At 39.7% G+C, this 19,892-nt stretch overlaps 1 protein-coding gene across 9 annotated transcripts in view; it reads left to right on the forward strand.

Moving 5' to 3' along the window:
• The window catches only part of TMTC1 (transmembrane O-mannosyltransferase targeting cadherins 1), a 290,900-nt gene that overhangs the window by 119,376 nt on the left and 151,632 nt on the right, over positions 1–19,892 (forward strand). For 5 of the 9 annotated variants that reach the window (XM_016923717.4, XM_009425679.4, XM_016923713.4 and 2 more), the window contains 2 exons: positions 4,622–4,703; positions 5,524–5,627. The exons of the other annotated variants lie outside the window; for them this stretch is intronic. In XM_016923717.4, the coding sequence (XP_016779206.2) occupies positions 4,622–4,703; positions 5,524–5,627 (186 nt within the window). The remainder of the gene's footprint in view (positions 1–4,621; positions 4,704–5,523; positions 5,628–19,892) is intronic. 9 annotated transcript variants of the gene reach the window in all.

Genomic DNA, 19,892 nt, shown 5'->3' on the forward strand with positions numbered 1-19,892 from the left:
GATGAGACATCTCCTGGGAGATGGTGGAGGATGAAAAACTTGATCAGATATTGACAGTGATCAGCTCTGATGGTGGGGGTTTCTGGCTAAACTGATTTAGCGGGATTCTCGCTAAGACTGGATTTTACAAGAAAGTACACAGATGGGCCTAGGAGAAGGTTCAGGAACCTGACTAGGTTTTGGTCAAACAAAGAAACTTTGTCATATGATCAATTATTTATTGACGTGATAATTCTGTGTTAACAAAGGTCATTGATTTATAATAAGCATTTATTTAGTTCTCAAGATTATGGGTGGGTAGATGATTATGATTGGCTGGTTGTTCTGATCTCTGCTAATATCTCTCAATAGGATTTGAGGACCAAGTAACTATGGAAGGTAAACTTGACCTTTATTTGAACATGATATACTGGGATGGTGGATGTGAGTAGTCAGAAAATTTGGGTATGTGGGAGCGTAGTTTAGGGAATTTACTATGGCTAACCTTAGTCTTTTGCTTTTATTTGGCAAGAATCAGAAGTTGTTACAAATACTGTTTTACAATGCCAATAACCTTGATGCCAATACCCTCAATTAATGTTCAACTGTTTTTTCATATGCAACTGCAAATTTTGAAGGGCCTCCAAGTGCAGGGTCAACTAATATTTGACTTTTCACGAATCCCTTGACATTCCTTTCTCTTTTTTTTTGAAATTGGGTAGTTTCTTCGTTTTTCCTTGGTCAGTTTTGGTGTCATCAGTCGGTGAGAACATCCAAGGATCACAATATTTTAGACCTAAAACGGACCCTGAGACCATTTGGTCTAACATTCATTAATAAAGGAAGGAAGTGAAGCTCAGGTAGATTTATTTTACATCATGTGACAAGTTAGATGGGATCAGAGGAATAGAACCCTGGACCCTTAGTTCTCATTCTGTTGGTTTCATCAGTGGTCTGGTTTTGTTGTTGACATGTTCTCTGGCTTTGCAAGGAAAAGAATGGAGAACTTGACTGGAATTAGAAAAAAATAGTAATAGCATTTACATAGTAAATTGTATTTGAAGACAATTTTAGGTACTTTATCTTATAGTTGCAATGAATAGCTGAGAGAATCTGATGTCATAGTTAAGTATTATTTCCAGTTTTATGTTCTTCTCCTTTAGAAGAAAGAAATTATAATGTTCTTCCTCATGGAATTGTTGTAAGTGGTGAATAAGTTACTACACTCAAATCACTTAGATTAGTGTCTGGGACATATTAGTTGTTGCTATTTTTATTATTGCTGTTAATAGTATTGTTATTGAGTGTTGTTATTTGGTTCTACTTCACAGATCATGCGTATTGGACTGATGGGGAAAGTTTGTTTATTTTTGGTGTGGGTGGGGGAAGAGGAAAAGATGCAGAGAATTTAGCCCTTAGAGTGCTCCCTGTCTGAGCTTAGGGATCTCAGCCTCTGACCTAGTGTTTACCAAAAAAGAGGGCCATGTTATTTTGGGTTACTTTCTCATTTACTATTGGTCAACAACTAGAAATAGAAATCTTGAAGAGGTCATCTTTTTTTTTCGTCCACTGCTCTCTTTACCAATTTAGGCTTTCATTACATTGGCATGCTACATTTTAACAATAAATTATTTGGTGCCTTTAGCTTCTTGAGAAATGGACTTTCTCAGGAAACCAGGGGACACTTTACAAATATGACTCAGTGAAATAGCCATCATAGCAAGCTTTCAGAGAAACAAAATATGGAGAATTGGCTGGGTGCGGTGGCTCACGCCTGTAATCCCAGCACTTTGAGGGGCCGAGGTGGGTGGATCACCTGAGGTCAGGAGTTTGAGACCAGCCTGGCCCACATGGCGAAACCCTGTCTCTACTAAAAGTACAAATATTAGCCAGGCATGGTGGCGGGCTCCTGTAATCCTAGCTACTCAGGAGGATGAGGCAGGAGAATAGCTTGAACCCGGGAGGCAGAAGTTGCAGTGAGCTGAGATCACGCCACTACACTCCAGCCTGGGCGACAAGAGTGAGACTCTGTTTCAAAAAAAAGAAAAGGAAAATTTACCTAAAAATATCCTAAACTTTGTGGTTTGTTGTTCTATAGAAAGGAAAACCACTGCTAATTTTTCCACTATGTTAAAATAAACAGGCAACAGAGGGAACTTGAGGAAGGACGTTTCCAGAAGCAGATCACCCCAGAAAGTGCCTTTTTATTCAGATGTATTACTTCTCCGGCCCTCCCCAGCACCTTTTCCATTTCCACTCTGTCATTCTCTTTGCCTTTCTGCTGCCATTGATACATCCTGAAAAGGAACAGCAGAAATAACCAGAGTGGTCATGGTTGAGTTGGCCTGAAAATAATAGTCACAATAGAGGCAGAGCTGAGAGAAGGACGCTGAGCAGGGCTTTACCTTTTAGGCAACGAAGAACCCAGTTGACACTAAAGATCGAAGTCAAGGACTTTGCCTCAGAAAAATACACACAAAATCTTGTGTAAATTTCAGGAAGCAGTGGACCCCCTAAAGCCCATTTTGGGACAGTAGCTATCCCCGTGGGTTGTGAGAGCTGACAGTATCCCTGGCGTTCTTTCTTGTCAAGCTCTCTGTTGGCAGCTAAGGAAGATGAAAGGGATTTAAATGCAGTGCTTGAGGATGGATCCAGTCCAGAGCTTGCTAAAAGCCAATTCTCTTTTGTGTTTTTTGGACTCCTCATTTTCTCCACTCATTAAATACTTGAATGGCCAGATCTGAGCATGTATCACTTCCACAGCTCTTTATGGACCAGGCAGAGGAAAAGAGAGGTGAGAAGGAAGCGTGAGGCTCTCACCTCCTCACAGTGCCATTTGTTACAAAGCAGAGGAGCCACATGTGTTTTGTAAGCAATCCTCTTTTTTTTTTTTTTTTTTTTTTGAGACGGAGTCTCGCTCTGTCACCTAAGCTGGAGTGTAGTGGCACATCTCCGCTCACTGCAACCTCCGCCTCCCGGGTTCAAATGATTCTTCTGCCTCAGCCTTCCAAGTAGCTGGGACTACAGGTGTCTGCCACCACGCCTGGCTAATTTTTGTATTTTTAATAGAGATGGGGTTTCACCATATTGACCAGGCTGGTCTCGAACTCCTGACCTCGTGATCCGCCTGCCTCCGCCTCCGAAAGTGCTGGGATTACAGGCGTGAGCCACCTCACCTGGCCATTGTAAGCAATCCTCAAGGTGGATAGACATTTCTTTGTGAGATATTAACCCACTCTGGTTTTTACAAAAGGATTTCTTACCTTATAGAACATTACCTTTGTGTAAAGAGACCTCATGCAGATTTTAATGCAAATTTTGTTGGGGAAAACCCCTTTGAGGAAAAATTGGATTTAAAAAGGAGAAAAAAACAGTGAAAAGGGATAGAGGAAATAAGGATGAGGTGGGAAGTGCTTGCGGTTTATGCTATTTGATTTGACTTTTTTCCCCCTCCACTCTGTATTTTCCGTGTAGAATTTTGCATGTAGGTGAAAATGACTTATGACTTATTTTATGTTTTCATTTGGGGCTTCTTAATACCGTCTCTTGATTCCCTTTCATCATCTTTTTCTAAAACCAGCCAACCACTTGTCTTATATGTAGATATCCAGAACTCCCAATTCCTATAAGTGAGTAAGCTACAGCAGGGCAGGATCCACACAGGTTCCTGCCCCTCTAGAAGCTGACGTTCTTGTAACCTAGTTTGGTTCCAAGAACCACAGGGAGGTGAGAAAATTATTCACTGGATACCAGTGAGCTCTAATCCTAACACAGATACTCATAACTTTGTTGCCTTAAAAAAATTATTTAACTGACTGGGTGCAGTGGCTCACGCCTGTAATCTCAGCACTTTGGGAGGCTGAGGTGGGTGGATCACCTGAGGTCAGGAGTTCAAGAGCAGCCTGGCCAACATGGCAAAACGCCATCTGTACTAAAAATACAAAAATTAGCTGGGCATGGTGGCAAGTACCTGTAGTCCCAACTACTCGGGAGGCTGAGGCATGAGAATCGCTTGAACCTGGGAGGTGGAGGTTGCAGTGAGCTGAGATCGCACCACTGCAGTCCAGCCTGGGCGACGAGCAAAACTCCGTCTCAAAAAAAAAAAAAATTACTTAACCTCCTACAACCTTGGCATCTTCTATTTTTAGAGGTAAGAGATCTGTGAGGTATTTTGTGGATGGAAGACATTGGAGCCTTCAAATTATATTAAATAGATAAATAAACTCTTATTTTGTTTAAGATTATCCCTGTGACCAGTGTAACTGTATTGTTTTCAAAATGACTGGGTTATTTGGGATTCGATGGGATAGTAATATTTATAGCTAACAGAGCTGAGTCCTGTTCTAGATATTATCTCATTTGTTCCTCCCAACTTTCCTGTGAGGTAGATACTATTATTGTCTCCCTTTTATAAGTGAGTAAAATAGATGTGCAAAGAGGTTCGGAAACTTGCCCGAGGTCTCCTGGGCTCTCAGCAGCAGCAGAACTGGGAACGGAAACCCAGGTGTTCTGGCTCCAGAGGCCCTGCTCTCAGCATTGTTCTCTGCAGCCTTCTTCAGAGCTGCAGCGTCTTCACCTTGAAAGGAGAACATTGTGTCTGGTAGACACACTTATCTAAGATTTTTTTTCTTTCCCGTTTTAGGTATCTGAGAGCAAGCAGCAATAGAAATTTCCTGCTTACCATGAGACCATTTTTAAAAAGGGCCATTTTGGTCCTAAGTTATGTAAGTATATATATATATATATATATACTTTTGAAATATCTGATAAGGAATGTTTCCACTCTATCTCAGCTCAGACATGTAATTCAAATTATTTAATAGAATCAGCAATAGACTCTAACATCATGACATTGGGATCAAACAGTTGGCATGCCGTAATGTTACAAAGCGTCCAAAGGTATATATGAAAGCATTCCAGGGATATGTGGATTTAATGATGTGGACAATGTGAACTGCAGTATTCTATGAGTCCCTTTCAAGATGCTGAGGCTGAGTTGTCTCAAGAGGAGGCAGTGCAATCCTGGCTGTATCAGTTGTCTATTGCCGCATAACAAACCACCCCCAGCTTTAGTGGCTTAAATATAACAACCCTGTATTTGCCCTACCTGCTTTAGTTTGGGCAGCATTCAGCTTTTCAGTTCTTCTGATCATCATGATTTGGGGCTGAGGTTACTCAATCAAGTTTATTCAGCTATCATCTGAGCCAGGTCATCTCAGTTCTCCTCTACGTGATATCTCATCCCCGAGGGCCTCTCCCTGTTAGTTCTTTTTCCAGAGGGGTAGTCAAGACTTCCTTGCTACATGGCAGCTGGTTTCTAAAAGAATGAACTAAAAGTTGCTGCACCTCCCAAAGATTAGGTCCAGAACGGAGGTAAGGTACCTTCTGCATGTTCTGTTGGTCAATACAAGCCAGCCACAAGACTAACTCAGATTTAAGGGAAGGGGTGACTGACTTCATTCCCTGTTAGAGGAACAGAATGCACATGCAAAAAGGGTGGAGATTATTGGTGGCAATCTCACTGAATCTTCTTATTCTCTGAAGGTGCTTGTCATTTTGTACTTCCGTCTGTGGATAATGGGAGGATCTATGCCCCTCTTTTCAGAGCAGGATAATCCAGCTTCATTTTCACCTTACATTCTTACGAGGTTAGTATAAATAATTTTTTTAAAACTTGGTATTTATTAGATAATTTTGAGTAATCTTAAATTACAGGCTGACTTTGCATATTGAGGATTGGGGTCTATCCTCCATGTGGGGAGAAAAGAAGCTATACATTTGAAATTGTTTCCAATAAATAAAGCTGTTTTGGCAGTATTATTGCTATTGTTTCATTTGGTGTATATTTGTTTATTCAACAAATATTTAACTGGATACTGTCTTAGTTCATTTTCTGTTGCTATAAAAAAACTACTGGAGACTAGGTAATTTATAAAGAAAAGCGTTTATTTGGCCTACTATTCTGATGGCTGTAAAGTTAAGATTCGACATCTGGTGAGGGCTCAGGCTGCTTCCATTCATGGCCGAAGATGACGGTGAGCTGACTGTGTGCAGTGATCACATAAAGAGAGAGGAAGCAAGAGAGAGGAAGCAAGAGAGAGAGCGGAGGTGCCAGGTTCCTTTGTAGCAAATGGCTGTTGTGGGAACCAATAGAGCAAGAACTTACCTCCAAGGAAGGGCATTAATCTACTCATAAGGGTTCTGCCCTCCTCACCCAAACACCTCCCACTAGGCCTCCACACTACCACACTGGAGATTACATTTCGATATGAGATTTGATGGGGACAAACAAACCATATCCAAACCATAGCAGGCACTTATCAATAATAACTATCTATTGATTGATACATATGGTGAATGTTACAGAACAGTGTGCAGAGAATTATGCAGAAGTTGACTGGATATCATAACCATTTGTAAGATAAAATAAGTGGGGTGGTTGGAAGTGACAAATAGAAATGAACAACAGTTTTTGCTAAGATATAGCTAATGATGCCATTTGTCCTTAAGAGTTCTGAGGGGTTTGGGTCAAGAAGTAATGCTGATCAGTGGATCTGATTCACTGAATAGGATTTTAAGTCCTTAACTATTTTATTTGCTGTGATGTATAGCTGAGGCTTTCAGATGTAATTACATTTGACAGTTTTAATACCTTCCTTCAGAATATATTGTTGCTATAATGTTTTAAGAATTGGGATGCCTTTCTTTTGGCTGGAACCACCATCTTCTAATAATTTGCTATGATGAGGAACACAAAGAAAAAGAGGAGAGGCACCCCATAGATGTTCTCTAGGACTTTTAGAAAACATGGAATTGTTCCTTTGGCCACATACATGCAGATCTATAAGAAAGGTGATATTGTTGACATCAAGGGAATGGTTCCTGTTCGAAAAGGAAGGCCCCACAAATGTTTCCGTGGCAAAACTGGAGGAGTCTACAATGTTACCCACCTGCTGTTGGCATTGTTATAAACAAACGAGTTCAGGGCAAGATTCTTGCTAAGTGATTTAATGTGTGTATTAAGCACTCTAAGAGCGGAGATAGCTTCCTGAAATGCATGAAAGAAAATGATCAGGAGAAGAAGGAAGGCAGAGAAGCACACTCTGTGAACGAGTGGAATGGAGTCTGGCCTACTGGAACCTATCCCCTATGAATTTGTGTCATAATAGATGTCAAAAAATAAATAAAAGACCTGTGGACTGTAAAAAATTAAAAATATAAAAAATTAAGATGCACTCTTCTAAAATGTTCATAGTTTTACATACCTTTAATGTTATCTAATATCATTTTAATGATAGCAACCTTCACTTTTTTTTTGTATTTGCAGAGACATGATAAATTTTAAATCTTGATCTATGGGGCATTTATATTTTAGTTTATTCATATCTCTTAGGGACAACAGATTGTTAGATTTCGTTTTTTGTTTTTTGTTTTTGTTTTTGTTTTTTTGACATGGAGTCTCACTCTGTCTCCCAGTCTGGAGTGCAGTGACGTGATCTCGGCTCACTGCAACCTCCGCCTCCCTAGTTCAAGTGATTCTCTTACCTCAGCCTCCCAAGCAGCTGGGACTACAGGCACATGCTAATTTTTGTATTTTTAGCAGAGAGGGGTTTTTGTCATGTTGGCCAGGCTGGCCTCAAACTTCTGACCTCAGGTGACCCACCTGCCTCAGCCTCTCCAAGTGCTGGGATTACAGGTGTGAACCACTGTGCCCGGCCTAGATTTTGTTTTTATGTCTGCCAGTGATCTTTGCTTTATATCATTAATTAACTTCTATGTTGGAATTAATAAATTTCTACTACCTTCTTTGCCTTGTATGCTTTTTAAGTTATTTCTAGTATTTTCTTCTCTTTCTTTGTCTTTATTTCCCATTTAAAAAGGATATATTCCAATTCGATTATCACATTTTTATAATAAAAACTATGTCATGTTTGTCTTCATTACTTCCAACATGTGTTTGTATCAAACAAATCTTGAATATGCTCTCAGAAATAATGTGATATCCAACTTCTGGTGTTGGCTTACTTCTTCTCAGCAGTGTAGAACCTGTATAAATTGTTGTTTATATCTTATGTTTTAAAAATTCTTGTTTCATATATCCTTTAATTAAGCTTGACTTCTCTAACCCAGCTTTGTATTAATGTTGCAATCTACTCACCATTTTTAGGTATCTCTCCCTGGCCTTCAAAATCTCCAGGGCTGCTCATCCAGATATTTTTAGCTGTGCCAGCTCACTAATATATTGTCTTGTGTTCTGTAGCTCCTTAAATAACTACCTTTGTCTTTAAGAGAAAAACCAACTTTGCCATATATTCTTGGATAATGGCTCCATTTCCTTTAGCTTTGGGTTGGTTTCATTCCAAGACTTCTTGTCTCCTGAATTTGAGCGTTCATTCTTGTCTTTGTAGTTAGACATAGCATGTTCCCTGAGCTTACCAGTCTCCAAACACTGAGATGTACGGTTAAAAAGAGACAGATGGGGGAGAACAAGAACATACTGCTGTCAACTCACCAACCAATTATTTTATTCCTATCTCATGTCGTAAGTAAACAAGTGCTTGTCCCAAGGTCCTTGGTGTTAGGAAAAGGTGTCGCTGATATCTGACTCACAGCTCTCCTAGCTGTAACATCTTAGGGGCCAAGGGCATTAAGTGGTAGGGTTTTCTTATCCCTGCTGGTAGGAAAAAAAACTTCTTTGGTGGAACCTGTGGCAAAATTAGTACCTTGAGCCAACCATTTGCTAGATTCTGCCTTTCACTTCCAAGGCATATATATATACTTTTCAAAGGGATCTGCTAAATATTTTGTCCAGGACTTTCTGTCTGTGAATCAGTCCATCCAAGCGACTGTAACTCAGGCAGTTCAATTAATAAAAAGTGATGGAATAGAATATCCTAATATCCATATCTTTATATTCTTCCTTTCCTTTCTTTTGAAAAATATCTTTCTGTTCTTGTGTTTCAAATATAAAATATCAGCGTGGCCAACATGGTGAAAACCCATCTCTACTAAAAATACAAAAATTAACCAGGCATGGTGGCAGGCGCCTGTAATCCCAGCTACTTGGGAGGCTGAAGCAGGAGAATCGCTTGAACTGGGGAGGCAGAGGTTGCAGTGAGCCGAGATTGCACCACTCTAGCCTGGGTGACAGAGCGAGACTCTGTCTTAAAAAAAAAAAAAAAAGTATATGTGTATGTGTGTATATATATATATATATATATATCCAGGGAAATTTCACTGACATTTGTTATGAATAGCTTTTCTCATTCCTCTGAGGTGGCCACATTAGAATTGACTCTTTTGAGCACCTAGAAAATGGTCTCTAATTCCTTTCCCAAGTAAAGTTGCTACTCAGTTTGCATATTTCTTTGTCCTGTCGTAGGCTGGTGATTCTTAAAGTGGACTATCTTGGTCTGTTTCCTAGTTCTATTGGCTTTTCTTTCCTTCTTAGCAGCTGTGCAGTTTAGCTGTGATTTGGCTGGCTCTGCAGTCTGTTGTGAGTAACCAGGGGCTTGCCAGGTGGTTATGGCAGTCTGGCTCCTTGATGCTTCTTCTCTTTTACTGAATTTAGGAACTTTGCACATCTTTCAGTTGCATTTTTGCTACTGTCTTGCAAGTATTGTTTCTTATTTTAAAGTAGGTATAATAAGTTATTATCGGATGAGAGTTTTCAGTTTAGCTTTTTTTCCCCCATTTAGTAGCTGTTATGGTTATTAATTACATGTAATTTTTAAAAATCCTAATAACTTTTAAGAGGAGCTTGGTCAAGCCTTCTTTGTTTCAAAGGATTTGACTTGTGAGATTCACTCCTTTACATTATCTATTTCTGTGTGTTTAACTCAGAGGGAATACCCTGTCATTTTCTGCTTACACTGAGCTTCAAATTCATTGTGGTATGCTTATGAAAAACCTTTGTTAAGCAAAATTTCTAAGACATGGGAACAAAACAAAAGATGATTATGTGACATTCACAGTAATGTAGAACATTATGTGACAAACTGAGAGGAATACAACATTGGTAGGCTTATTATTTGCTGCTTACTATATTTTACAACGTTGTCATCTTAGAATTTAATGTACAGAAACATGATAGTTGTGATGATTTCTTTCCTCTCTAGTGGAAAAAATAAAACTTAAAATATTAGTTTTATTGCCTTGCAGTACATTGGAAAAAAAATTGTTACTGATTTGCCAATCTCATTCCCATTCATTGTTTCCTGAAGACTACAAAAATCCCAATTTTTTAAATTCAACTTGTATATGTGTATATAGTTATTTTATAATAGACCACCAGCCACTGGTCTACTTTCTGTGTCTGTAGATTTACCTATTCTGAACATGTATATAGAAATGGAATCATATGGCCAGGCGCGGTGGCTCACACCTGTAATCCCAGCACTTTGGGAGGCCGAGGCGGGCAGATCACGAGGTCAGGAGATGGAGACCATCCTGCCAACATGGTAAAACCCCATCTCTACTAAAAATACAAAAATTAGCTGGGTGTGATGGCACGAGCCTGTAATCCAAGCTACTCAGGAGGCTGAGGCAGGAGAGTCGCTTGAACCTGGGAGGTGGAGGTTGCAGTAAGCCGAGATCACGCCACTGCACTCTAGCCTGGTGACAGAGCAAGACTCCATTAAAAAAAAAACAACAAAAAAAAACCAGAATCATATAATAGGTGGTATTCTGTGACTGGCTTCTTTCATTTAGCAGGTTATCAAGGTTCATCCATGTTGTAGCATATGTCAATACTTGATTCCTTTTTATTCCCCAGTAGCATTCCATTATATGGCTATAACATACATCTCTATTTTTTTTATATAAAAATGGACATTTGGGTTGTTTCCTTTTTTTGGCTATTACAAATAATGGTGCTATGAACATTCACATACAAGTTTTTGTGTAGATGTATGTTTTCATTTCTCTTGAGTATGTACCTAGGAGTGGAATTGCTGGATTATAAATGTTAACTTTATGTTTTACTTTTTGAGGAACTGCCAGAATATTTACCAAAGCAACTGCACCATTTTACATTCCTACCAGCAGTATGTGAGGATTCCACATTCTCTCTATTTTCACCAACATTTGTCTTTTTGACAGTGTGTTTTATTATAGCCATACCAATGGGTAGGGAATGGTATGTTATTGTGGTTTTGATGTACCTATATTTCCCTGGTGGCTAATCATGTTGAACATCTCCTTATGTATGTACTGACTCTTTTGCTGTCTTCTTTGGAACTAAGTTGATGGAGATCCTTTGTTCACTTTTTAATTGGGTTGTTTGTCTTTTTATTTCCAAGTTGTAACATTTTTCTTAATATATTCTAGATACAAGTCCCTTATCTGACTTATGATTTATAAACACATTTTCTTTCTTTCTGTATATTGTCATTTCACTTACTTGATGATGTCCTTTGAAGCATGTAAGTTTTTTATTTTGATGAAGTCCAATTTATTTTTGTTGTTTCTAAGATATATATCTTCTATATCTAAGAAGGCTTTGCCTAACTCAAATTCTTTTCTGAACTCTCTTGGTCAAGTATCTTTTTCTCACATTTACGAGTTGTACAAAACTTTAGTTTGTGCTGTGTATTTGTATGAAGATTATGTTTTTAATATTTAAAACATTGTGCTTTGATACAGTTGATGTTAACAGCAATTTGGAAGCCATTTAGAATTTGACTTTTTATTCTTGACCATTGGGTATATCAAGATGTAAGGTAGATTCCTTACAGAGTTGGATCATCATTATTCCAATGATGGAATTGGAGGTCATCATTATTCAGGATACACTGGTGGGAAGGCCCTTAATCTTTTACCTTTCCTTTTTAACCCAGACATTCCGATGTATTAGCTGTCAGTCAGTTCTTTGTGACTGACCAATAACTTTTCCAACCTGTAATTCATTGAGATTGTGTAGATCCATTTAGTGGCATGAAGTTGAATTGTAAATGCTTCTACTTTCCACTTGAGAAGAACAATATAATTAGAAACTAAAGAACAAAGGAGACATTGTATCTTTATCACACAACTTTCTTTTGATAAGCAAGTTCCCCAAGGCCCAATTGTCCATTTAGTTGTCCATGGCACACAACCTGTCAGTCATGATTGCTGATGACTGCTTCCTTTCTTTCATTCCTCTCATCCAAGTAGTCCCCTCGTGCTGTGACTGCGCTTATTATTCGCCGGAATTCATGCAGCTATCTCCATCCCCACTGCCACCATCTTCCTGAAGGCCCTCACGGTTTCTGGCCTGTGTTCCTGAAATAGCTTCCTAATTTGTCTCTGTCCTCACAGTTTACTCTCCTCAGGTCCTCCATGTCATTTTCAAATGATATTTCTAGCTGGCTTGATATTTACAAGGTCAGTGGTTTCCTACACCCGTTAGGATCCACGAAGTGTAAGGGATCTGGCCATTGCCAGATATATAAATATATATGAAATAAAATATATATATAATATATATTTTTATGAGACACAGTTCACAGTTTCACTCTGTCACCCAGACTGGAGTTCAGTGGCAAGATTTTGGCTCACTGCAACCTCCGTCTTCTGGGTTCAAGCAATTCTCCTGTCTCAGCCTCCTGAATAGCTGGGATTACAGGCGTATACCACCACACCCAGCTAATTTTTGTATTTTTAGTAGAAACGGGGTTTCACCATGTTGGTCAGGCTGGTGTTGAACTCCTGACCTCAGGTGATCCACCCTTCTCGGCTTCCCAAAATGCTGGGATTTCAGGCGTGAGCCACTGTGCCCAGCGAAGATATATTTTTATTCCATCTCATTACACTTTATTGTTATAGACTATTCCCCAGTTTTTCCTTCCCATTTAAATGTGAATTTCTCAAGGGCAGAAACCATATCTTATCTTTCTTTGTGTCTTTGGCAGGTTTTACAGTGCTGAGCACAGGACAGAGCCATGATAATTGTTTACTGTTTGATGGATGAATGCATGATTGACTCTGCTGTCATAGGCCTGCTGCTTCTATGAACATTACACTACCTTTACCTTTTTGTTTCTGAAGGCCACTTTGCACTACCACCTCTAGATATATCCTTGTTTTGCTTTTTGTCGTTAAGACATTTTCAACTGCATGTGCTTTTATGCACCCTGGTATAGAGACGGTAACTCTGCTCTGTCATGAGAATGACCCACACGGTGCAGTGATAGGCTTGAAATGCATGCAGTTATGGAACCCCAATATCATCTTGGGTCTTCCTCTTTGAGATTTAAAGAAAACTGGCTTAAATTCTTTCCCACGTTCTTGAGTGTTCATTGCCCTCCTCAGGATTTATATGCTTCCCTAGAACCTTACATTCTCATGGGACATCTCCCATTGCATTTTCCCTTTCCTGCTAAACTCTACATCTGGTCCCTGTTACACTGCCCATGGCCACTCTCCTTTCCTTTTTTTGTGCCAACCAAGTTACCAGAGGGCATAGACCTTTCACATTCATATCCCCTACAGTACCACTCATAAAAGGCATTTGTGTACAAGGGACTTTACAGAAATCTGGAGACAAAAAGCAGAGTTACATCACAGAACCATGCCACAGGTAACTTACATTAATCATCTTGCACAAAATCCTTCAGCCTCTCTTCCACTGGGGAATTCTCAATGGCTAATTTTTTTTTTTTTTTTTTTTTTTTTTTTGGGCAAGTTTTTTTTGCTTCAGTTATTTGCTTAGCCCTACCTCTCTCCTTTTTTGTTCTTCATTTTCTGTTCCTCCTTTGTCCAAATTCCTAATAATTTCTTACATAGCCCTAGACTATACAGGCCACCCAAGACTAAATTATCTCTAAAATCTCACACACCTATGCCTCACCTAGGTGAGACGAGACTATGCTAAGGTAATAGCAAGCTCTGAAATTAAAATGACTGAACATGAAAAGGTTTAATTTTTTGTTCACAGGAGGAGGGCTGTGGGCCCAGTAACTTTCTAGGGATGCTTCCTTCCAGCTGGTGACTCTGCGTTCTGAGCTGCTTGCATTTTATAGTCCTGCCATCTGGAATGGCTAAGTCAGTGTAGCAGAGGGAGAGAAAGTTAGTAGGGCCCTAACTTCTTATATTGAAACTTACAAATACATATTACAAAAGCGGAGAGAAGAGTATAATGAACTCCATGTTTGTCCCTATCACCCAGTTTCAGCATTTATCAACTATGCTTAATCTTACTCCATCAATAGCCCCACCCACTAACAGTCCCTCTTGTTTTCCCTGACCCACCACGAACTGTTTGGAAACTAGTCCCAACTATAGCGCCAGTTCGGTCATCATTATTTCAGCATACTATATCTCTAAAAGATATGGCTGTCTTTTAAAATATGCAGCCACAGTATTCTCATGGTAGCTACAAAAAAATTTCCAACCATTCTTTAATATCATGAAGTATTCATTCCACTACACAGCTTATAAGTGTTTCAGCCTCAAGGGACCCACATCACCTCTGCTCAGACCTGGAGGCCAGAAGTAGTCATGTGCCCCCTCCAAATGCAAAGGGGCTGGAAAGTGTAGCCCCCTGTGTGCCTCAGAAGAAAATCAAACACACTGGATGAATACATAGTTTTGTGTCTGATACAGCCTACAGTGGTGTTTTCTTTTGAAACAACAACAAGAAGTGTTGAAGAAGATCATTTTCATTCTGAGGGAAATTCCAGGTCATGCTTTTTAGATAATATCTTTTTCTCCCCCTCTATTCACATATCAACAAGAGTCCTCAAGCCTGTTTCATGAACCACCAGAACTGAACGCCTCGGAATCCTGGGCCCTTGCAGATCTCCATCCATTCCATTTACCTACAACATCTGTTAGTAGGTCTACGTCCCACCTGTTTGTGAAAGCTCAGATCATGCTGCTTCTTTATAAAGGTTTCCCTGCTAGAAAACTTACACTGACTGCTTTCTGCTTCTAGTCTGTACGCTTAGTTATTTATACCGTCATGTGAATTCCTGAATAAGACCATTGTTTCTTAACATTTTACCATGATCTGGTCACTGAAAGGATGAATGCTTTGACTTTGCCACTGAGAGAGGGAACCTGTTGATTTTGCAGTGTGAGAACTCCTGGAGAGGGTAGGTCTAGGGTAGGTGGCTGGGATGACCTGAGGCCCGGGTGTCTCACCTCAGGAAGAGAGGTGACAGTTCACAGAAGTCAAAATCAGAAAGTTAGGTAGGGGCTGGGCAAGGTGGCTCACACCTGTAATCCCGGCACTTTGGGAGGCTTAGGCGGGCAGATCACTTGAGGTCAGGAGTTTGAGACCAGCCTGGCTAACATGGTGAAACCCCATCTCTACTAAAAATACAAACATTAGCCAGGCATCATGGTGCACGTCTATAATCCCAGCTACTCGGGAGGCTGAGGCAGGAGAATGGCTTGAACCTTGGGAGGCAGAGGTTGCAGTGAGCTGAGATCGTGCCACTGCACTTCAGCCTGGGCAGCAGACTGAGACTCCTCAAAGAAAAAGAAAAGAAAAGAAAAAAAGAGAAAGTTAAGTAAGAAGATGCTCTAAATGCAGATTGAGGTACTGAATAGTTTTGTTTATAGCCCTATGGATAACAACTACCTGATGGCCCTTAAAATTATCTTATAATCTTACTAGGCTTTGGCTCAGAGCCTGATACAAAAATAAATCCTTAGAACATTGTTGAATAAATAACTGGTGACCTTGGTTATAGTTAGCATCCTTAGAAAAGATTAAGCCTTGTCAAGCCACCCTTCTGAGAAGGTTGTAACACACCTAATATTCCACTCTGGGCACCAGAAAGTTGACTGTAATTATTAATTGCACACTGTCCCACCTCATTCCCCAGCCTTGTCCAATTTTCTTTCTTCAAAACCATCTGCAAGGGTCTGTCTACTTGTAACTTTATAAAAACAGCAAAATGTTTCCTTGGGAATGATGGAATTTATACTGTGAAATATCTGGTTAACTTGCACAATTACATATATGACAAAATAAAAATACAACACAGTGTGATTCTGATATTAATTTCCATTTTCTTCTCTAGAAGGGTGGTGAGGGCGTAAGCCAGGGGTGACTACAGGAACCCTCTCTTCCTGGACCCACATGTCCGCAGTCCTGTTTTGTCAGCTTAGCTCTCTTACTTACCTCCTCTCTCCTTTAGTTTCTCACAGCTTGAAATCTCAATGACCGTATTTATGTTAGTCACAAAGAATGCTCTATTATCTTCTTTGTAGTTGCTCTAAATTTAGATTTTATTAAATTGCTCATTTTTTAACAACTAAGAAAATTTTGCCCTCATAGATCTAAATCCCTCCATCTGTCGTATCCCACATGGAATTTCTATAGGAACAGGAGTCAGAAGTTTTCACAAGAGGTAAAAGAGGGTGAGTAGACATAGAGGCCACACAGTAAAACTGATGGACAACAATGACAAGTCAGGATGGTAGTTGGGAATTTTGAGAGTGGAGGGGGGCTGCAGCCAAGGGGAGAGTGGTGGGGTTGGAGTGGGAATCTAGAATGAAAAAGATAAAACCAAGGACAAGTGAATGTGGGCAGAGGTGGAGGATGGATGGGCCTGAAGACAGGTGATTGTCCAGTTCCTTGAGGTCCACCAGAGGAGCTGCGGGCCCCATATGGCTACTTAGCACATCAAATGCTAGTTCCAATGGCCATGTGCTGGAAGTGTAAAGGCACACCGCTTTTCGAAGACTTAGTAAGAAAAAAATGTAAAATATCCCATTCATAATTTTTACATTGATTATCTACTGAAATGATAATATTTTGGGTATATTCATTGAAACAAAATATATTTCCGAAACTAATTCATCATGTTTCATTTTATTCCTTTTAATGTAGCTAATAGAAAATTGAAAATTATATATGCTTTCATTCTCTTTCTATTGGATGGCACTGGACTAGAACAAGCACTGTGCTCCTGGCTTGACCCCACGCCAGAAGGAGCTAGAAGGATGAGTGGCTGGCGAGGCATGAGTGGTGTGTGCCGTAGATGCAGCACTCTCTGCAGCCTCTGTCTGCCTCTGGTTTGAATGGCCTCTTCCAATCTGCTGTGTTGTGTTTTGCTCAGCTGATTCTGAGTGGTGGGAAGATTTTATTGCACTCTGACTTAGAATTGCGCCAATTTAGAATTTGATTCTCATCTGAAAAAAAGAAAAGAAAAGAAAAGAAAATATTCTTCAAGACCCAAGACCATAGGTGCTTATGATACTTCTTGTAAATTCCCACTCAAAGTTGTTCTGTGAGTAGAGCCATGGAGGGGCCTTAAGAATTTATCTCAGCTAGGTTTCAAACCTGAATGTGCCTCAAAAACACTAGGGAATCATGTTAAAGTATGAGTTCTGAAGTCCAGATGCCCAGAGTTTCTGCTTCCATGTTTTTTATGGACTTGCATTTGAAAAGTGATGGAATAGATTTTATGTGTAACCTGTCCTGTCAGAAAAGTGTCATTTGCTTCCAGATTTGCTCTTCTGTTTCTGTAAGTATCTTCAGAAATGTGATCCTTTGACCTCCACTCTTGTAAATCTGGGATTAAGGATAAAAACAAAAGCCCAAGTATGGCTTCTGCATACGACTGGAGCCTTAAATGTCATTTCCACGACCATAGCCATGCTCTGCTGCCTAGAAATTGGTTTTGTCTTACCAGTTTGAAGGGGATAGGACATAAAGCAGTCTACACTTGATGGAAGAAGTATTGCCTTTATCACATTCAAAATGGTTGTCTTTCAAATCCGGAAAGGAGATAACATAGGATTTTCAGTGAAAGGATATGAAGGCTCTCTCTTAGCATCGTATTTTTTCATGAGATTTGGTCCTGGATAAACAACTAGAATAGATTTGCTTGAGTGGTAGGTCTGTTTCTGCTGTTAAGAAATACAGGCAAAGGCTTGTATTACTTTGTAGGAAAAGATCAAGATAGGAAATAGCAAGATGAAACTAGAACGCAACATCTTCCACGTTCTAAAGAAGCTTCTTTCTCATCGTTCCATTTCGGTTGATGGTTTTAAAGAGACACAAAACCTTAGATCTTCATTGTTACAGCCTAGGACTCTATGTCTTCCTCATAGTTGTATCCCTTATAGCCCCTAACATGGGGCTATCTCATAATAACCTCCGAACATTTAATTAAAATGTTTCTTTTGTAAAATAATATATTGTGTGTTTAAAGAGAGCTGTGCAAAATGAACTGCTCTGTTCTTGACTGAGCAACTAACAAAGCCTTCGAAACATGTTTATAGGGGCTCTTAAAACATGTTTTTTGGGGCAGGGCATAGTGGCTCATGCCTGTAATCCTAGCACTTTGGGAGGCTGAAGCAGGTGGATTGCCTGAGGTCAGAAGTTTGAGACCAGCATGACCAATATGGTGAATCTCCGTCTCTACTAAAAATACAAAAATTAGCTAGGCCTGGTGGTATGCACCTGTAGTCCCAGCTACTCAGGAGGCTGAGGCAGAATTGCTTGAACCCGGGAGGCGGATGTTGCAGTGAGCCGAGATCACGCCACTGTACTCCAGCCTGGGTGACAGAGTGACACTCTATCTCAAAAAGAAACATGTTTTTTCGAAATGAAGCTGAAGCTGTTCTGTATTTTAGAGGTGTGATTACCAGACCTGAGTGAATATGAGAATCAATCAAGGAAACACGTTTAATATAAAGATTCTCTGATTCATCTGACAGAAATTCTGATTGGGTAGGTCACAAGATTGGATGACAGAATCTTTGTATCAAACAGCAGCCTACATGAATTGGGGAGCCACCTGTTTTGAGAACCCTGGGCAAAAACTGTGTCCTCTGTAGCTGAAGAGTTCTCTGCCGGGGATGCTGCCCCCATTATGTCTTTGTATTATAATATATTCATAGAAAAATAGCTTTTGGGGGATGAAAGAGATTATCAAGGTCAATGAGCATAGTTTTCCAAACCAGAACGAAACTACGTAGTCATAATTTATTTAATTTGTCACAAGAAAAGGGAGAGAAGAGGGAGTCACATGAGAGAGCTTGTGGCAGTAGCAATTTTACCTGGGGACTAGGGATGGGTTGCTGAAAAATGCAGATCTGGATCACTTACTGATATTTTATTTGTTGAAGAAAACTATCTCATCCTTTAAATCTACATATTGTATTTCCATTACAATCTTAAATCCCAGAGAAGCTGATGAAAGTTAAAGGAACACTTCTTTTATTTTCTGCTAACATTGAAACATAAAGGCCAATATTGCTTTTCACACTGAAAAAAATGCCAAGCCTGAGCTTTTATTTAAGGATTCTATTTCTTGATGTTCTAACAAACATTTTCAGCAGTGCAATCAGTTTGATGTGTCGTTAGAGGAGATTATATATGGATTTTTAGTTTATGTCAGCCCTGCTAGGACTACATGAAAGCTCCAGTTCTTCTGGGCTGCACTGATGAAGGAGTGAGTCAGGGTCTCAGGCGGGTGCTTCTCCATGAGACACCAGTATTTCACCCACCTATTTCCTTTCACCTCTCCACATTGATAAAGAAATGCTAATGGGAGACCATATGATGCCATGGATAATTGTATTTGGAGCCAGAAAACTCTGTCATATGTGTGGAAACTCTGCTATATGCTTGCAGTGGGAATTGAATGAATTACAGCCGCTTTTAGGCAATTTTCTTTGATGCAAGAATGAGCGTAATGCCCACTTCATAGAGGATTTGCTGTCAAATAATCCTTATACACAAATGCTTTGTAAACTAGGGAATGTTCTACATGCTAGTAGTATTTTTAATATTGTATGCGGTTCATTAATAGACCAACAGGATTCTTGTATAGAGACCTGGAAACCTGAGCCTGATGCGTGGTCAGCAGTCAGTTCATGCCTCCTCAATGAATGTTGAACCTGTGCTCAATGAGAGAAAGTATATTGGTTTGAAATAAACATGTTAAATCCTTTATAGCGAGAAAGATACC

Source organism: Pan troglodytes, chromosome 10, assembly GCF_028858775.2.
Source record: "Pan troglodytes isolate AG18354 chromosome 10, NHGRI_mPanTro3-v2.0_pri, whole genome shotgun sequence".
In the NCBI taxonomy this organism is placed as follows: Eukaryota; Metazoa; Chordata; class Mammalia; order Primates; family Hominidae; genus Pan; species Pan troglodytes.